Source organism: Camellia sinensis, chromosome 4 (genome assembly GCF_055761805.1).
Source record: "Camellia sinensis isolate YWXY chromosome 4, ASM5576180v1, whole genome shotgun sequence".
In the NCBI taxonomy this organism is placed as follows: Eukaryota; Viridiplantae; Streptophyta; class Magnoliopsida; order Ericales; family Theaceae; genus Camellia; species Camellia sinensis.
The window spans coordinates 211648399-211667614 of NC_138964.1; the positions used below are offsets into that span (position 1 = coordinate 211648399).

Consider the following 19216-nt stretch of genomic DNA (forward strand, 5'->3'; position numbering starts at 1 on the left):
CAGGTAAATCCCAAGTCACAAAATTTGAACCAAAGCAAGATTATTTAGTGTAATCTAGCTCCCTCATCCGCAGATAAATTATGGTACCTGTATAATGGACCATGCTCTGCTTGTAAATTCATAGGTTACTATAGCTAGTATGCTTGCATTGGGTGAAGATCTCTCTCTCTCTCTCTCTCTCTCTCTCTCTCTCTCACACACACACATATTTTTATACCAATTAAAGATGCACACAGACGAAGTCTAGTATCCACATAAATCTTACAGTACAATTTTGTTCTGAGCTCTTCACCATTGCCTTCTATTCTGTCCATGGATCTTCTTCACCAGCAGCTCTGGAAGTAGAAATTTATGGCTTCTGCAACCCTCAATAATAGCAAGCATTTAAAACCTAATGATGGTGTAGCAAAAGTAAATATCAGCAACTCCATTCACCTACCCCGAAAAAAAAAAAAATACACAAGCATTACACGCCTGAATTTTCATTGTTAAGAATGAAAATGAAATAAAAAAGTTAGATAGCATGCACCAAAAAAAATAAAAAAAAATAAAAAATATGATACCAAGCAAGATAATTATATTTGAAGGATATCAATTTGAGTAATATATACATGAAAAGGAAATACATAGCATTCGCCCAAATTTGCATGTGAAATAAGAAAAAAAAAGTAATACTATCAACATGTTTTGATGATGATCGAAGGCCAACGGTTAATCATCCGCTAGGAAAGTGAGACAAATCAGATGGTTAAAACATCCAATTCCATTAAACTTAAACCTTGAAATGAGATTATTAGGACTTAATCTTGTTTCAAAATTTCAAAATCATGAAAATTATACTAATTTCTTGTATAATCACCCAACATTAGAACAAACTATGGGAAAAAAAAAATTAATTTTAGACCATTGAATTGTATTACATAGTCCTACATAGATGGCAAGTGCACATAGTATAAGGGTTTTCTCTTCTGTATTGTATTATATAGTCCAACATAGATAGAAAGTGCGCATAATATGAGGGCTTTCTCTTCTCCCTACCATCAGGATATTCATTCAGGTGGCTCAAAATGAGAATATACTGGAGGGTAGTTAGGTAAATTCAACTGGGGACTGGTTGAAAAAGGCCTTTGCCAGTACATAAATCCACTTCCTATTTTTTCCTTCACTATCTGACAGACTCCACATGCCCGTCCAGATTCAAGACCCACCCACATTATTTTGTCCTCAAGAAAAGTGGAAGAAACTAATAAGCAAATGCACCAGATCTGACCCACATATTTTGCTCGTCTCTCTCCCTCCCTCTCTCTCTCACACAAATACACACACACGCACTCATCTTTAAAAATGCCACTACTGTCTCACCCCCAATAAATTACACAATGCCTTCATATATTGCACCACATCCCCTTCCAAAACTCTACCCTCTATAGCATTCTTTCCTTGAGAGAGCCAAAAGACAAAGGCATAAACTTGTTTGGCATGTGAAAAAACCACACCTCCCCCCACCCCCCCCCAAAAAAAAAAAAAAAAAAAACATCTCTTCTTGGGTCTGCAGATTTTCCCTCAAGTTTAAATTGATAGTCATTTTGAAGGTGGGGGATAGATTAGTGGAAACAGTTAGGTGTAGGGTCATTTCTTTTTCTTTTTTTTTTATTCCTTTTGTGTTTCACAGTAGATATTGTCTGCCTTTTTCTGTAAAACACACAAAAATAAAAACAAAAAAACATTTATTTTATTTCAGTTCATCCCTCTCCCTCTTTATATCTGTTATTTCATCCTCTTTCGTTTCTCAGACTCTTCTCCAAAATCCTAAACGCAAAAGAAGTATCAGTCAGTTCAGCTAAGGAGAGCAGAGTTCTATAAAGAAAGCCGAAATGTACTGTCTTTGACATGTTATAAGCTGGAAACATTGCCATTACTTGAATGGATGCTATGTTCTAAATCTCTTAGAAAAGTCAAAAACCAGCTACTCTATTGGGTTTTCTGGGATTTATTCATTTTCCAGGAGAGTTTAAGGAGAGAAATGAAAGCTCAGATGGCATAAGTTTTTGGGCTTTTAGAATTGAAGAAAAGAGGTGGAGATGTCTGGAAAGCTTCTAAATTCTTTCAGGGATGAAAACAGAGATTTGCAGAAGCAGATAGGTTGCATGAATGGAATATTTCAGTTCTTTGATGGCCGGCATTTTCTCAGCAAACGCCGAATCAGCAGCCAAAACCAGAAGAGACTACCTCCAGGTATTTTCTATCTTTCTTATCCTATGTAGTGTTCAATTTCAGCTATACCTTAGTTGCTTCAAGCTATATGCATTCTATATTGGCTCTGTAAGTTCATGTTTCCTGATGCAAAATTCCAATTGTGACATTGAAATATGTTATGAAGAAATAAACAAAAACGAGAAGGTAAAACAGAATAACACAAGAATAGTAAGATACATGTGGTTCAGTTGTAAGTCTATGTCCACAGGCAAAGAACAGCAGAGGGTTTCACTATGAAAGGAGGAGACATTATAAGGAGAGGCTGTCTCTCTCAAAGCTGTCTGTTACAAGAGTTCACTCTAATCTCATTACCCTGATCCCAGAAATAACCATTAATATATACTAAGATTGGAATACAACAAGAACAGGGTTGCAAACAGTTCATAATCACAAACCAGGGAGAATATGAGACACCCACAACAATATATACATATATATATATATATATTATGTATTTCTTTGGTGAAGTAGTCAGTTAGCACTTACCATATTGTCAATAATTCTGTTGTGGGATTCGATTTCTTGCATTTTCCCATCTTGCATGCATATTAATGATCAATTACTAAATGAAGTGGAAAAAAAATTAAACTAGAATTGATCACTAGTGCCTAGAGATTGAGACTCTGCCAAGTATCCATAAATTGGTAAATGCTTATAGACAATTTACAGTTCTAAAAGATACAGAATTCACAACATTGCAAGGTTCTCAAAAGACACCTTTTATCCATATTTAGGTGATTTGCAGGTACTCCACTGAAGCATTGTCATTGTTCTAAAATCATCTACATTTAGTGGTTCAAAATGTAGACGACTAAAAAAAATAAGAAAACTGTAGACTACTACTTCTCAAGATCAAAAAAATAAATACATCTATATATATATGAGGACCACTGCTTGTATATGGGTTATAGATGCTTTATTGTCCTTTTATTCGCATTGCTTTGTCTAAAAATTCTAAATATTGCTTTTCTTTGCAAACTTGAGTATGTATTCATTTCTGCTAATGACAAATGTAAAATATCTAAATTTTTTTACCATCACTAGCTTCTAATATTTCAAGATTTTGTGCAGGTCAAAGTGGCAACCATGGAATGGAATCCAGCAGTATGACGCAGGAAACCATAGTAAGATTGTAAAAACTAAATTGCTTACCATAGGTGATCTTCAGTACAAGTACTCAAAGTATGTATGGCTTAATTTCAGGAAAATCTCCCAAAGGAGGAGGCCGTGAAAGAGAAGCAGAGAGTCTCAGTCGAATCCTCCAGAACCTCTGTTTCATCCTCTTGTTCATCTACATTTTCGTCAGTTGATTGCAATAAAATAGCTCATCCTGAACCATCTTCCTTCGGCCATAGCATTTTCCCTGGAACCAAACAGTCCCTTGATCTCCGGGATGTTGTCAAGGACTCAATCTCCAGGGAAACATATGGGTTATCACTCAAGACTAAAGTGAAAGGAGTGAGACATGTTGTGAAGAATGTAGATTCCCCAAGGCCATTGCAGCTGTCTAAATCTGTAAATCCGGAAGTTTCTAGTCTGGATGGATCGTTTCGAGTTATTGCTAAGCTTCGTGAAGCACCTCAAAGTTCCAACAAAGAGAAGTCTCGGGCATTGTCACTAAAGGATGCCCCTCGGTTCTCTTATGATGGAAGGGAATCACGAGATACATGGAAATCTTCCATAAAGCTCAAAGAGCTCTTCCCAAGACTATCATTGGACAGTAGAGAAGGATCCATCAGGAGATCTGCTTTTGAATCCAGATCAAACTATCTTTTAGATGATCTACAGAGGAGAAATGGGAAGACCATTGAGCCAGAAAGTACTAAACAACCAACTAGTGTGGTAGCAAAGTTAATGGGATTAGAGGTTTTTCCGGATTCTGTGTCCGGTAAAGACGATCAGGAAAGGAAGATTAAATGTTTCCCTGATGAGGGTCTTGATACAATTTCAAATTCATCAAGAAAAGCTGATGAAAGCAGGCATAACCAAGTTTCGAGGTCTCCAAGAACTCTCCAGAGAGAACCTGCCTCGCCTCAGTTGAGAAATGTTAAAGCAAAATCAAAATTTCCACTAGAACCAGCTCCTTGGAGGCAGCCAGAAGGGAATCGAGGCAGTCGCAAACCAGTTTTCATATATCGGGAAGCTCACACAAAGACCCAAAATTCATGCCCTTCTGTTTACAATGAAATTGAGAAAAGGTTGACAGAACTTGAGTTTAAAAGATCTGGCAAGGATCTGAGAGCTCTTAAACAGATACCTGAAGCAATGCAAAAAACTAAGGAGAAGCTAGATGCCTCAGATTCAGAGCCTCAAACAAGCACTCCCATCCCAAATTACCGCAACTTTGGTCAGAATTCTATATTACCAATGCAGCGCAGCCAGATTACTCCCACCATGAAATCAGAATCCTCTATTGTGATCATAAAACCCGCTAAAGTTGTTCAAAAACCGAGAAATGCGGGTTCCACTGCAATCCCAATTGAGGGTATATCGGGCCTCCACATACTCCGGACCAGAAGTAATACAGATAGCAGAAAGGATTCCGTTGACAAACAAACAGCCAAAGATCTGACTCCGAGAAACAACCATTTTAGAGAACCTTCATGCCGGCCTGTCCAATCCATGGATAAGAGAACCAACGCCAGAAGTGTAGGGAATCCCACCTTCTCCGGAAGGAACTCAACAACTGTGAGCCCAAGACTACAACAGAAGAAGCATGGGATGGAGAAGCAATCTCATCCAACCATCCAGACATCTGATTCACGCAGGGCCAGAAGGCATTTGACTAAGCAGCAAATACAAGCAGGTTCCCCAAGTAGAAAATTCAAGCCCAAATCTCCCAATTTGCAACACAGTGATGATCAATTGACTGAGTTCAGTAGTGAAACAAGACACCTGAGTCACCAAGGTGATGCGATTTCTGTACAATCAGAAAGCAATACAAGTTTGGCCTCAGAGACTACGGACATAGAAGTCACAAGCACTGATCGCTCCAAAGAAATCAATGGTGCAAACCTGCACAAGAATCAGAAAAATGAGGTATGTGTCATTACTCTTGTTTGTTCTGTTTTCATAATTGTCACTCCAATCAAGTGGTTAACAGGCTCTTCCTTTTTTTCCACTCAGATAGTGGCAAGGTTGATTAAAGACAGATCAAAAGCTGAACTAACAACAGCCACCTTGGAACAACCAAGCCCTGTCTCTGTTCTTGATATTACATTCTACGGAGAAGAATCACCGTCTCCTGTAAAGAAGAAATCAAATGCTTTTAAAGGTGAGCCCTTGACATGTGAGACATTTTAATTAAATATTGCACATTCATACTATAGATGATCATATTTCTAACACTGGAGAGTGAAACAATGGCCACACTTGACATACACTGACAGATTGAGCACACTTAACTAGTAAAAGAGTAAACATGATTCAGGAAACACAAAGATACAGCTTCAACTTGAGTGATTGTGTCTTCTTTACTCAATAAATGTTTCATTTCATGGAAAGAAACTAATGGAACTTCTTTATTTGTCGTCGCTCCTTTTTTTTTTTTTTTTAATTTTTGATACAGATGAGGAGACCCTAAATTCTGATGAAGCGGAATGGAATTTGGTAGATCTACATGACTTGCTGAACCGCAAAAGACCACATCTCAGCCCTGACTTTGGTCGAGAAAAATTAGAAAACATCAAGCACTTGGTTCATAAGCTCAGACAAGTGAACTCCACACACAATGAAGCTTCTACAGATTACATTGCATCTCTTTGTGAGAACAAAAATCCAGAGCATAGATACATTACCGAGATATTGTTGGCATCCGGAATAATGCTCAAAGATCTAGGCTCAAGCTCGACAATCATTCAGTTCCACCCATCGGGCCATTTGATCAACCCTAATTTGTTCCTTGTCCTGGAACAAACTAAGGGCAGGATTGAACTTCCAGATGATGAACGCAGCACTGAAAAGATTGACAAATCAAAATTCAATCAGAAAATCCACAGAAAACTTATATTTGATACTGTCAATGAGATCCTAGTCCACAAAGTAAGTTCATTAGGTTTTTCTGAGCCATGGATCTCTCCAAACAAACTGGGAGTAAAAAGCCTCAGTGGACAGAAGCTTCTGAAAGAATTGTGTTCGGAGATGGATCATCTGCAAGCTAAACCCAAATGTAGCTTAGGTGATGAGGTTGATGGTTTGATAAGCATCTTAAGTGAGGATATGAAGCATCAAACACAAAATTGGGAAGACTGCCATACCGAGGTTCCAGGGGTAGTATTAGACATCGAGCGCCTAATATTTAAAGACCTGATTGGTGAGGTTGTGAGCGGTGAGTTGGCTGGTCTGCAATGTAGGCAAACCAAGCATTGCAGGCAACTTTTTTCCAAGTAGTGTTTTGATCTTCTATTCCCTTCCAATGTTTTCCTTCCCTCTTTTGTTTCTAGAGTAAAAGCATAATAATTCATGAATGAGAACTGCATCTGTTTGCTGGCCTGTAAAGAAAATATCTTCCAGTGTTTATAATTATAACACAAAGTTTATTATACAAGATGTAAATATAAGAATACTTCAGCTTTTCATTTTTTCATTTTTCATGTGTTATACATTCATAAGAGACCGAATTGTAATGAATTCAGAACAAGGCATAATATTTCTTTTTGGGTGGAAATATGAAAATTTATTAATGCAAAGGTGAAAGCTACAAAGAATATAATTTCTAACACTCAAATCACATGAGTACATGCGCCTGCACTAGTATTCTATGATTAATTCAGTGCCAAAATTGGCCTCACAAGCCACATATTTGACAACATATTTCATATTGCTGCTACATTTGTAACCTTCACATCTTTGACATGGTGCAGCAATATCCTCCATTCAACAGTGCCTCAAGTTCAAGATACAAAAATAAAATGAAAAGAAGAAGGAAAGAACACACGTCTGAAACAACCATGAATTATCTGGTTCTATTACAGCCACTATCAAAGACATACCTCCAAACTTTTTAAACTCTAGCAGTCAGTAATATGCATATACAGACAACTCCATGCCCCTTGACTTTGACTACCCTGGAACCAGCAACTCCTACCAGTTTCCTAAACAAGTATACAAATTCTAATCAAACCAACCTAATTTACAACTGAACCAATTCTTGTGGGTTTTCCATAGATTCCTTCAAAATTTGCTCAGCCCTGCTTTTCTTGTCATCCTTCTCATTATTATCCTTGAACCAGGAAGTGATTTTGTCAATACCCTCATTCCGGAGGCTCACTGACGTACCTGAGGACTTCTTGCCAATCCCAAACTTAAACTGCACAGCGGGCCTTGTGTTCAGAAGAGCCTTTTATGTACCCTCTTTGGAATTACATGTTGTGCTCTCCATTGCTTCTATAGCTGGAGCGAACATTGCCAACATTGAAACATGATTTTCCACAACCACACTTTTTTTACACTTCCTTCTCTCAAAATGTCAGAGGGGCCACAAGAAATGGGTTGTTGTCAGTTGCTTGCTTAGCCTTAACAGCATCTCCAGGGTCAACTACTGTCTGTAGTTCAGACCCATTACAAGCCAACTGCTGCTGAAAATTTAAAAAAGGACCATTCCACCATCCTTTCCTCTTTGCCAGTCTCAATTTTATCCATTTAAGTATCTACTTCTCTCTCATTCCGTGAAGGCGAGTGTGAATAAGTTTGGGGATCAGGAAATGCAGGCAACCAAACAGGAATATGTTCACTGGGATGTGATTCACCAACTTGTGCAAAACTCAGTGTTGGCGTTCGGTCCTTAATGACCAGAAAACCAGGAATTAAATACACAAATAGAATTTTCTTAGCTTCACAAATGTACTGAGCAATCTCCTGAACTATACGTGAACCAGAGAGATTTTCTTAGCTTCACAAATGTACTGAGCAATCTCCTGAACTATACCTGAACCAGAGAGACTACCATTAATATCCGAAGCACCCAAAAACACATGCGATGATCCCAAATCTTCCAACTCCTGGACTATATCAAACACGTTACTCTCTGTCCTGCCAGCCAAATTCTTATAGAAACTTGCATTCTTTCCTAATTCACGAATATACCGAACTGCCACATCTGAAAGGGTATTGAGGGCTGACTGCTGGAAGCTCTGAAATCCTACACTCTTGCATACTTGCACTACAGAAATCTTGGGGAAAATTGTTGATTCCTGATATCTTCTTTGTGTGTTTATGCTTGTACTCTGCACCACTTCCCCAACCTCCATTGCTCATATTCAATACTTCATATCACTGCACTAAAAGCAAAAATCCAATAAAAACCAATAATTCTTTTCAAAGATTTTCACAAATTTGATACGAAGAATAATCACTTTAACATTAAATCTTTAACAGAGCAACACTTAAAAAAGAAAAAATTGAAGGGGGAAAAAAAAAAGAAAAAACCTAGACTGTTGCATTTCACCCAGGAAGTGAAACAATTGAACAAAGCAATTGCTATGCTTGTACATTCAACACTTTCATATCACTTCACTCAGGGGTGTTTGTTTTGGAAGGATTGGGGGACTAATAGTCCGCTGTTTGTTTCAAAAGTTTTGCTCCGTACTATTAATTTCATAGGACTATGGTATCCTATAGGAGCGGGGTGGGATAGAAAACATGGGATAATAACCCATCCCATGGGATTAGGTAATAAAATTATTTTTTTGCCCTCTGATATTTAATTATGTATTATAGTTAGTAAAATTTAATAAAATTTAAATGTCTCAATTTAAAAATAAAATAATTTTATTTAATTTTTTATAAATATTTTATTGATGTTTTATTTTAAAATTTTGTTTATATTTTATTTAATTTCATTATTTAAATTTTAATAGATGTTTTATTTTATTTTATTATTTCATTATTATTATTATTTAAAATAAATCTATTTAAAATTTTAATTAAAAAATAACTTATTTTTATTGATATTTAATTTATTTAATTTTTTAAAAATAAATTTATTTAATTGTGCAAAAAATAAAATAAAATAATTTTTTATTTAATCTAACTAAAAATAATTAAAATATTAAAACTATATTTAATATTGCTACTACTTAATAAATAATTAAAATGGATAAAATAATCATTTATCCTACTCCATAATATCCCAAACAAATATGGATTCACTAAAAACAATCCAATCCAATCCAGACATCTAATTCCACAGCTAAACAAATATAGAATACAAATCCAGTCTAACCAAATAATCCAGACAATGTATCCAGGACTAACAGTCCGATAATCCCCTTATCCAATCGGTCCAAATAAACACACCCTCCAGGTAAAAATCCAAGAAAGACCAACTCTTTTATTGCTTCAATAATGAATGTTTAACAGACCAACACTTGATATAGAAATATTTAGAAGGAAAAAAAAAAAAAAAAGAAACCTAGATAGAGAGCATGCATACCAGTGATTTGCAGGGCAAATGCTATTGATTCATGAGTTCGGTGTGATAGTAATTGAGCGAATCGTTCAAAGCTCTCTATTTGATTGGAATTGTTGAAGGATTTTAAACCCTAGTTAAACCCTGGATTGGGCGTGTTCCTTATTTTATACACGCAGATTAGTAAAAAATTTGGGTAAATTACACTGACACTCACTTTTTTAAAATTATATCTCCTTCCTTGATATTTAAAGTTTTATTACAGATTTTTTCTCAAGAATTTAATTTTTTAAATACCAATTTTTTTTTCACTGGGTAAATTACATTGACACCAAATTACAATCTCCTCTCTAAAATTTAAAGAAGCATTACCAATTAGCCCTTGGTTAGTATTAGTTAGAAAAAAAAATTCATTGAAAAAAAAATTATTTCAAAAAAAATAATTGAAAAAAAATTTTATTAGTAAAATTTTTAACTTTCTGTTTAAAAATTAACGTAAACTCATTTTTTGAATTTACGTTTTTTCATCAAATTTACAAATTGAGACAACCATTTATAAACTAAAAAAATTATCAAACAAGTTTTTATGACAATTTTTAAAATTTTTGTAAATATTAATTGAAAACTGAAAACGAAATGGTTACCAAACAAGTTCCAAATGGTAAAAATGTAGTAAAATTAATAAATAATTAAATAAATTACTAACGTAAGAAATGACTTATCAACAGATTCTTAGGCTATGTATAGTTTTATTTTTTAAATTTTTTTTTTAAAAATTAAAAATTAATTTGGTTAAGAAATAAAAAATAAAAAATAATTATCATTTTTATATAATTTTTATCTTTCAAGTGGTTAGAAATAATTTTTTACAAATTAAATTGAAACAACCACATGTATGTATATAATCTGCCCAAAAGTTAAAATGATAATTATTTTTTACCTTTCAAGTGGCTAGAAATAATTTTTACAAATTAAATTGAAACAGCCATACAAATGTATATAACCTGCCCAAAAGTTAAAATGATAATTATTTTTTACACTTAAATGATAATTATTTTTTTATTTTTTATTTCTTAACCAAATTAATTTTTAATTTTAAAAAAAAAATTAAAAATCAAATCATACATGGTCTAAAAATCTTTTGATAAGTCATTTCTTGCGTTGGTAACTTATTTAATTATTTGTTAATTTTATGATATTTTTACCATCTGAAACCTGTTTGGTAACCATTTCGTTTTCAGTTTCAATTTGTATTTACAAAATTTTAAAAACTGTCATAAAAACTTGTTTGATAATGTTTTGGTTTATGAATTGTTGTCTTAGTTTGTAAATTTGAGAAAAAAACATAAATTCAAAAAATGAGTTTACGTCGGTTTTTAAACAGAAATTTAAAAATTTTAATAACAATTTTTTTTTTTTCGAATAATTTTTTTTCCCAATTAATTTTTTTTCAATGAATTTTTTTTCCAACTAATACTAACCAATGGGGCAATTAGTAATGTTACTTTAAACCTTAGGGAGGGGATTGTAATTTCTAAAATATGAGGGGTATCAATGTAATTTATCCAGTGAGGGTAAAATTGGTATTTAAAAAAATTAAATTGCTGAGGGAGAAATCTGTAATGAAACTTTAAATCTCTAGGAGGGAGATGTAATTTCCAAAAGGTGAGGAAGAGAACTATAATAAACATAAATCTCAGGGGATTTGAGCGTAATTTACCCTAAAAATTTTCATTAAAGGGGAAATCACACTAATGAAAAATTTTACCAATTTTAATAATTAAAATCATAATTTTTTTATAAAATAATAATTATTTTTTTTAAAGATTCCATTGGGTGTGATTTTCTCTAAAATAAATTACAATGATATTCTCTAAAATTTAGAAAGAATATATTAAGGAAGTGTTTGGGAATTGATTTTTTAGTTTTTTTTTTTTTTTTACAAAAAAATGGAATTTTTTAAAAAAATTTGATATTAAAATTTTATAAGATAAATGACATATAATATTCTTATAATAGTTGGAGTCCCTCAACATTTTCACAGGGAAAATTTGACATAGAGAAATTTTGCTCCGATACAGAGAAATTTCATCGAGGGACCTTACCTAATAAAAATAAAAATAAAATGAAAACAAATTAGGCCTCTCATACTACCCAAAGTTGGAGAGGGATATTCCATTAATTTTTTCTAAAAAATAAAGGGAATAGATTGATTTTTTGTAGTGACTTTTTGGCTTTACAATTTTTTTAGCCACTTTACAAACACGTCCTAAGTCTCATAAATTTAATATAATTATATTAAATTCTCTTAATGTTTTAATTCACTTAACATTTAACCTATTTTTCATTAAAAATTCCTTAGTTATAAAAATAATTAATGTTATCATATCTTTTTCATTAAAATGCATATTTTTTTATTATTATTTTTGTATTTTCATACCTTTTGTATTAATTTTGATCACTTTAACTTATATATATATATATTAATATAATTATGCCAAAATTATAGCTTTTATTATATTTTTTTTAAACCTCAAAAGAGGTCAATATAATCACTACAACAAAATGCACATTTGGCGACTAATTTTTTAGTCGCCAAAAGTATAATTTTTAGTCGCCAAATTCTTTGCCCGACTAAATATTTTGGTCGCTAGACTGGTCGCGGAACACTTGTTGGGAAAGGTATTGGCGACTAAATATTTTTTAGTAGCCAAAAGTCCTATAAATGGTGACTAACATTTTTAGTCGCCTAAAATAAAATCTTAGTCACCAAAAATCTTATTTTCCGCTACTAAAACTTTGGTCGCCAAAACTTGAAGTACCTATGGCGACCAAAGTTTTAGTCGCCAAAGGGTTTTTTTCATCTTTTTATTTTTTTATTTTTTTCATTTTATTTTTTTTAGCTACTAAATTCTTAGTCGTCTAAAGTCTACTTTTATTTTAGTTACTAAATATTTAGTAGCCAAAAGTTTTTTTCCATTTTATTTTTATTTTTAGCTACCAAATATTTAGTAGCCAAAAGTTTTTTTTTCCATTTTATAAATAAAATTATCTATATATTGATAAAATTAGCAACCATTTCACAACACACACACATTTCACTTTCAACCATAAAAAAAAAAAAAAAATCATATTTAACATCAAATTAATATTTCCAAAAAAAATTCTATACAAATCAAGTATAATCCAATCTCAAAAATATAATTCTATACATAACAGAGGATTAAACAAAATTAATATCTTATCAGGCTGCTCTCAAAAAAACTCATTGACTAAAACTCATCCTTCAATTATAAATTCAGCTGATGTGTGACGGATGTTAAATTTTGCGCTTTTGTGTGGCTTTGCATTACTGTAGGATTATCCCTCTCTCCCCAACAACCTTTGTTTACTTCTGAACTTCGTCGACCCTCTTTAGACGCCCAAACCCCTTCTTCAAGTAAGGGACAATATACTTTATCATATCATTTTTGGACATTTTGATATGATTTCCGGACACACTGATGTACTTGACTCTCCCAGCTCTGTCCAAGGTCTTCAAGCCAATCCAGTCCTCAATGCAAAAGCTTTGTCTGCACACTGATGTGCTAGTGCAATGCTCAAATTAAGGCTTTGGGTAGCAAGTAGGAGCTTTTGCTGATTGCACAGTTGCTGTTGGCTGGCTTATAGCTCTGCTCAAAACAAACATTTCTGGTAGAGATTTGAATGTCAGGATAGTTACACAGGACAACAAAGATTCTAGTCTGACACTCAAAGCTCTGTTTTCTTCAAACTACCTGACAGCAATGCCTCTTTGTAATCTGAATTGGCCTAAAGTGGTTCAGGTTAGTAATTTAACAAAATCTCCAAGACATGGAGAGCAAGAAGCAGAAGTAGATGAATTTCTGAAGTGAAACAAGAGCTAATCAAATGATTTGCCTGATCATTACATAAGCATCAGGTTCCTCAACTTATTGAACTGTTGCTTGCGAGTTGAATTCCTCTGATGAGGGAGTTCATTATTAAGCATTGGAAGAAAGCTCTACATTTTTCTAGATATTCAACGATATTCTGGAGAGAAACAATGATTTTGATAGTCAGGCCTCAATCAGATATGACAGCAAACAAAGTAAAGTTATACCAAAGTATAAAATAAAGAATGCACAACAATTTACATAAATGGGGCAAATGCATCAAAATAAAGATGATAATCTACAATTTACAGAAAAATTCATAAACCTAACACAACAAATGCATAATACATGAACATAATAACCGGGTTACATCAACAACAAACAGAATCCAGGTTACAATAACAAGTATGGAGTAATGAGCCACACAACTCCTAAATTCAACAAGTGAACACAAAAGATGCACACTTGTTTGAATAAAAATGGTAGTTACTAGAGAAAGATAAAATGCCTTACATTCCTCAGAGAAAGATCCTTTTCTCTAGCAAGTGCCAGTATTCTTCCAAGTGTTCCAACATCAATGTGAGGGCATTCATTCTTCAGTAGGTCCTTGTGAATTTTAATATTGACACCGCCATAGAAAACAGCAACCTTGATATCTGGCAAATGAGTGCTGAACCTCTCAAACTCATGGTAGATTTGCAGTAATGATAAACACCAAAAAGAAAGAAAACTAATAAGATAGAAATTGGATTGTCTATGCATACATATATGTCTGTGTGAGTTGTTTGAGGAAGAGAGAGTAATAGATGAGGGTTTAAGCCCTACGATTTAGATACATGCCTGGTAAGCTAATTCCCTTGTATGACATAGAACAAGGGCAGCAACTTGACCTGCAACAGGCTCAATTTGCTGCAATGTTGACAGAACAAAAACAGCAGTTTTTCCCATCCCAGATTTCGCTTGACATATGACATCTAAGAAGCTAATCGTCAAAAAATAAAAAATAAATATTGGAAGATGAAAGAAAGGAGAAAAAAAAATAGGCAGCTACCCTGACCATGATTTTAAGACAATATTAAGTATAATGTGTCAACATATTCAATACCAGCAAATAACAACAATAATAATCACTATCTATTTAAAAATAAGCCATAATATCTAAAACTTACCAAAGTGAAACTAAGTAATAGGAGATCCACGACAACCACAACCAGAAAGTACAAAGCTTATGCGTTTCAATTACAGATGCTCATTTTTCTTTAATCTAAATTCTACAAAAGCCTAAGAAGACAGCTAGACATCAACAGATAGATGAACATGACATTATGACCAAAACTGAAAGAATGAAAGAAAAACAAAATTAATAGTTATTCTAAGACATAAAAAATCTATTTATGAATTTGAATGACTATATGAATAAATATCTTGCCTTCAGATGGATGCTCAAATCCAGAGTCCACAATAGCCCGCAGAAGCTCTGGCTTCAAAAGAAAATCTCTGAATCTGGAGCTGTGAATTTCGACATAGCCCCTACAAAAAATAAATAAATAGGAGAACGAATTAGAAATTTACAGTATATGATAACATTTATCCAGATTGAAACATAACACGATAAGATTTATAAAGATTGGAACATCACTGGAGAAAGATGCAGACTTGACAATTTATACCAGAGCAAAGCATCTACAAAAAAACAACTTAAAAGAAAAATGCAATTTTCTTGTGACAAACTGTGACAATCTTTTCGAAAATGAAAAACCAAAAAAAAAAAAAAAAGTTAAGTGGATAAAAATAATCAAATGCATCAAATTGAAAGGGAATAAATCGAAAGCTACCACGATGATAAAAATTGATGTGTGTATATAGTATGTTTGTATTGATTTTTAAGATCAATAGTGAAAATCAGAAGGACCAATCAGATCTTTAAGATCCCCACAAGAAACCTCTGAATATTTTTAGAGAGAGAGAGAGAGAGAGAGAGAGAGAGAGAAAGCATACGCAAGACGGAGCATCAATGGAGCAGAGTTCATCTCAGCGATGAAGCCTCTGGATCTCGCAGCGGTGGATCTGTGAAGATCGGCGGAGGAGGAGGAGGAGGAGAAGGCGGCGACATGAGAAGGAGGTGCTCCGGTTTTCGTCGAAGGCGAAGAAGAGCGGCAGTGAGAGAGGGAGGGGAGAGGAGTAGCGGAGATAGGGAAGGAGAGGGAGAGGGACACCGAATAGAGAGAGAGAGAGAGAGAGAGAGAGGCGCAGATTATTTTAGGGTTTGGTTTGGTACAAAATATATATATTATTTTATACAATTGACGACTAAAATACGTAATGTTCGCCAATTACTTATATGGTACACCATTAGCGACAAAAATCTTTAGTCGCCAATTACTTTTATAAATCCCTCAAACTTAAATTAGAAATGTCTCCCTCCGATTTTTTATTTTTTGGCGACTAAACTAATTTTTAGTCGCTGAAAATATGTTTTGGCGACTAAAAGATGTTTTTATTTTTTTTAATTTTACATTTGGCGACTAAATATTTTAGTAGCCAATACCTAATATACGGCGACTAAACTAATTTTTGGTCGCTGAAAATATGTTTTGGCGACTAAACTTTTGGTCGCCAAAAGATAAAAAATAAATTATTAATTTTACATTCGGTGACTAAATATTTTAGTAGCCAAAACTCAATATACGGCGACTAAAATTTTTTTTTTGTCACCAATTCTAGTATTTTTAGCGACTAAATTATTTTTTAGTCGCCAATAATCAATATATTCCGACTAAAAACATTTAGTAGCTAAAATTTATACTTTTGGCGACTAAAAAAAGTTTTAGTCGCCAATTCTAACACTTTTGGCGACTAAATTTATTTTAGTTGCCAATTTTAGTCGCCAAAGATGTATTTTGTTGTAGTGAATTTACCCTAATAAATAAATAAAAAATTATGAAAGTACCTTCTAAATTAAAAAAATAATAACAATAAATTATCAAACATGTCAAAGAATAAAAACTTATAAATATAATTTAAAATACATTTTATACTTTCACCTGTGAATCAAAAAGGAAAATTTGATGAGTAATTATACAAAACTTGAAAAGAATAGTTAAGATACTCAATACTTTTTTTGCAAATCGTTTAAAAATTAGACATTAAATATAATTAAATAGTTTAATCATTTTCATACATTTCTATTTAGAATATAATGTAAGGACTGATAATTTTTTTGAGAGACTTACCTATTAAGTAAACTTATTATCCAATAGGTTCTATGATAATTAATGACATTTTTTATCATGCATTATTAAAAAACGTCATTAATTGTTTATTTTCAGCGATAGTTTGAAAATTGCCATAAAAAATGTCACAAATTATAACTTTTAGTGACAGTTTAAAAAAATCATTACAAAAAAATGTCACTAATTTTTAACTTTCAGCGACAATTTAAAAAATTCTTAATAGAAAAACATCACTAATTGTAAATTTTAACGACAATTTATTAAAACTGTAAAAAAAAGTCACTAATTGTCAATTTTTAACAACTTATGTAAAAAATCGTCACATAAATTATTTTTAGCGACGATTGTAATAAGACTTGATTCGAATTAAATCTAACTATTAGAATATATTGATAGTTTACCAAATGTTTTTCCATTACAAGCTTTTTGTTGTAATAAGACTTGATTCGAAAGAATGTGGCTCATTCTTTTTTTTTTTTTTGATTGGCAAAGAAAAAAGAAACTTTTATTGATGAAATGAGCAAGTACAAGCACCAACATACATCAATAAAAGAGAAAAGTGCAAAAACATTATAGTTATCACTCCACAATTCCAACTAGGTTGGCACCAAGGAAAAAGCACAATCATCTGTTAGCACTAAACTGACTGACTGGCGAGATACCAATCCAAAACATAGAAAAAATACTAAAAAGGGCTGCCAAGAACACCTACAGCAAACTCCACCGAATAGAAGCCAAATTCAAAATTGTTCCCCATGAGGTACACTTCCTCAATATCTTTCCATTGAGCTAGGAAAGCAGGTATTTGATTGGCTCATTCTTAGATTGGCTGGTCATTGAATTTGTTGTTTCTTTCCCACTAGGGTTAGGGTTTATAGTTTGTTAGACTATATCAATTATCAATTAATAAAAAAATAAAAAATAAAAATAAATCTTTTGAACTTTATGTCATAAAATGTTAAAAAATCTACGAAAATAATCCTCACAAAATGAAATATGTAGTGTCAAATTTCTTGATACATGTGTAGAACTATTATTCAGAATTGAAATATATGAACACAATTTATTTATTAGCTCCAAAACACATTAATTTTTAATGTACACTTTATTCTCTACTTTATGCGTAAAACTTTTATTAAATTTTCTACATAACCAAAATTATTAGTGGTTTAGATTTAAACTTTATGTCACATGGACTACATTGAGAATGAATTTGATACTAATAATTCAATTTTTCGAATAATTTTTCACAAGCCACAATCAATGCCTTGGCGACTAATACTTCATCTCTCTTATGTTCATAAAACTTCTTTCTTTTTTGATAAAAAAAATGTCTTAGTGAACTAAGTGTCAATCAGTCTCTCTCTCTTTTTCTTTTTTTCTTTTTTTTTATCAGCAAATTTTTTTTTATTGATAATAAAAAAGGAAAAGTTCAAATATTGCTCTCCATAGACAGAGAGCATGGTTGAAAACTTAATTTGTGTTCTAAACACCTCAAGAAACACATCACACATACAGCTTAATTGGGCTTAAGGTACTACAAATTGGAAATTTTAGAAATATTTTTTCCCCTACTATTTCAATCAATTAAAGATGAGAGGGAAGAAAAAGAGAAACTGTTTTACTAGTGTGAGGACCAGAGACTAGAAATTTTAAGAATATTTGTTTTTCTACTATTTTGGATAACTATAGAAAAGAAGAAAAAAATTTATAGAGTTCTATCTAACCACGCCAATTATTGTGCAGTTATATTACATTGTAGTGGTTACAAAATTATCTCAGAATATGTAATTACATTTGAATAGTGAAGTTTACTATCTCATGTATGGATTGATATTACATACATTATTATATTGAACTAAGGGACTCTAACTTAGTTGGCTAGTCCTTTGGCCACCAAGTCGCTCTGAAGGAAGAGTCTTATGTTTCACTCTTAAAAATGAAATGGGAGGGTAAGATTTTTTTACAAAGTGTATAGGTACGAGTTTCAGCTCTCAAAATACTAATTTAATAACTAACCACTATGGTTTAAAAAAAAAAAAAAAAAAAAAAAAAAAAAAAAAAAAAAAAACCATTAAATTTTTACTCATGTTTGAGAGTGATTTCAAGAGATATGCAACATTAAGGCCAAGTTTGGGAAGACTAAATAAGTGCACTTTTTGATTTTTTTTGTATTATGTGTAGAAAAAATAGAGAGGAGATATTGATTGATGTGACTCAAAAAAGATAAAAAGATAAAATAAGTGCACTTTTTTAAGTTAGCCAAACTTGGCCTAACAGTCACCAAATTACAAAGCACTTTTGTACGTGTTTTTGAACTAAACATTTCTTGAGCGAAGTGTATGATAACCATATTTAAATGCCACACTAGAACAAAAGCACCATAACTTTAGCCTTTGTTACTGCTCAAATAGCCTTCTTTAGGG

The 19216-nt window shown here is 32.6% G+C and overlaps 1 protein-coding gene, 1 long non-coding RNA gene and 1 pseudogene across 2 annotated transcripts; 1 reads left to right on the forward strand and 2 right to left on the reverse strand.

Moving 5' to 3' along the window:
• Positions 1 to 1396: 1396 nt before the first annotated feature.
• On the forward strand, positions 1397 to 6841 carry LOC114291227 (protein LONGIFOLIA 2). Its single transcript, XM_082867458.1, has 5 exons — positions 1397 to 2235; positions 3328 to 3380; positions 3460 to 5295; positions 5383 to 5530; positions 5825 to 6841. Exons 1-5 carry the CDS (start codon positions 2082 to 2084, stop codon positions 6643 to 6645), a joined length of 3012 nt encoding a protein of 1003 aa, XP_082723584.1. The 5' UTR covers positions 1397 to 2081; the 3' UTR covers positions 6646 to 6841.
• A 413-nt stretch (positions 6842 to 7254) lies between these two features.
• On the reverse strand, positions 7255 to 8609 carry LOC145824425 (transcription initiation factor TFIID subunit 8-like; annotated as a pseudogene).
• Positions 8610 to 12856: 4247 nt separating this feature from the next.
• Positions 12857 to 15313, reverse strand: LOC145823547 (uncharacterized). Its single transcript, XR_014365838.1, has 2 exons — positions 14071 to 15313; positions 12857 to 13714 (listed from the first exon to the last, which is right to left on the reverse strand). It is a non-coding gene; the product is annotated as an uncharacterized LOC145823547 (long non-coding RNA).
• Between the last annotated feature and the right edge of the window lie 3903 nt (positions 15314 to 19216).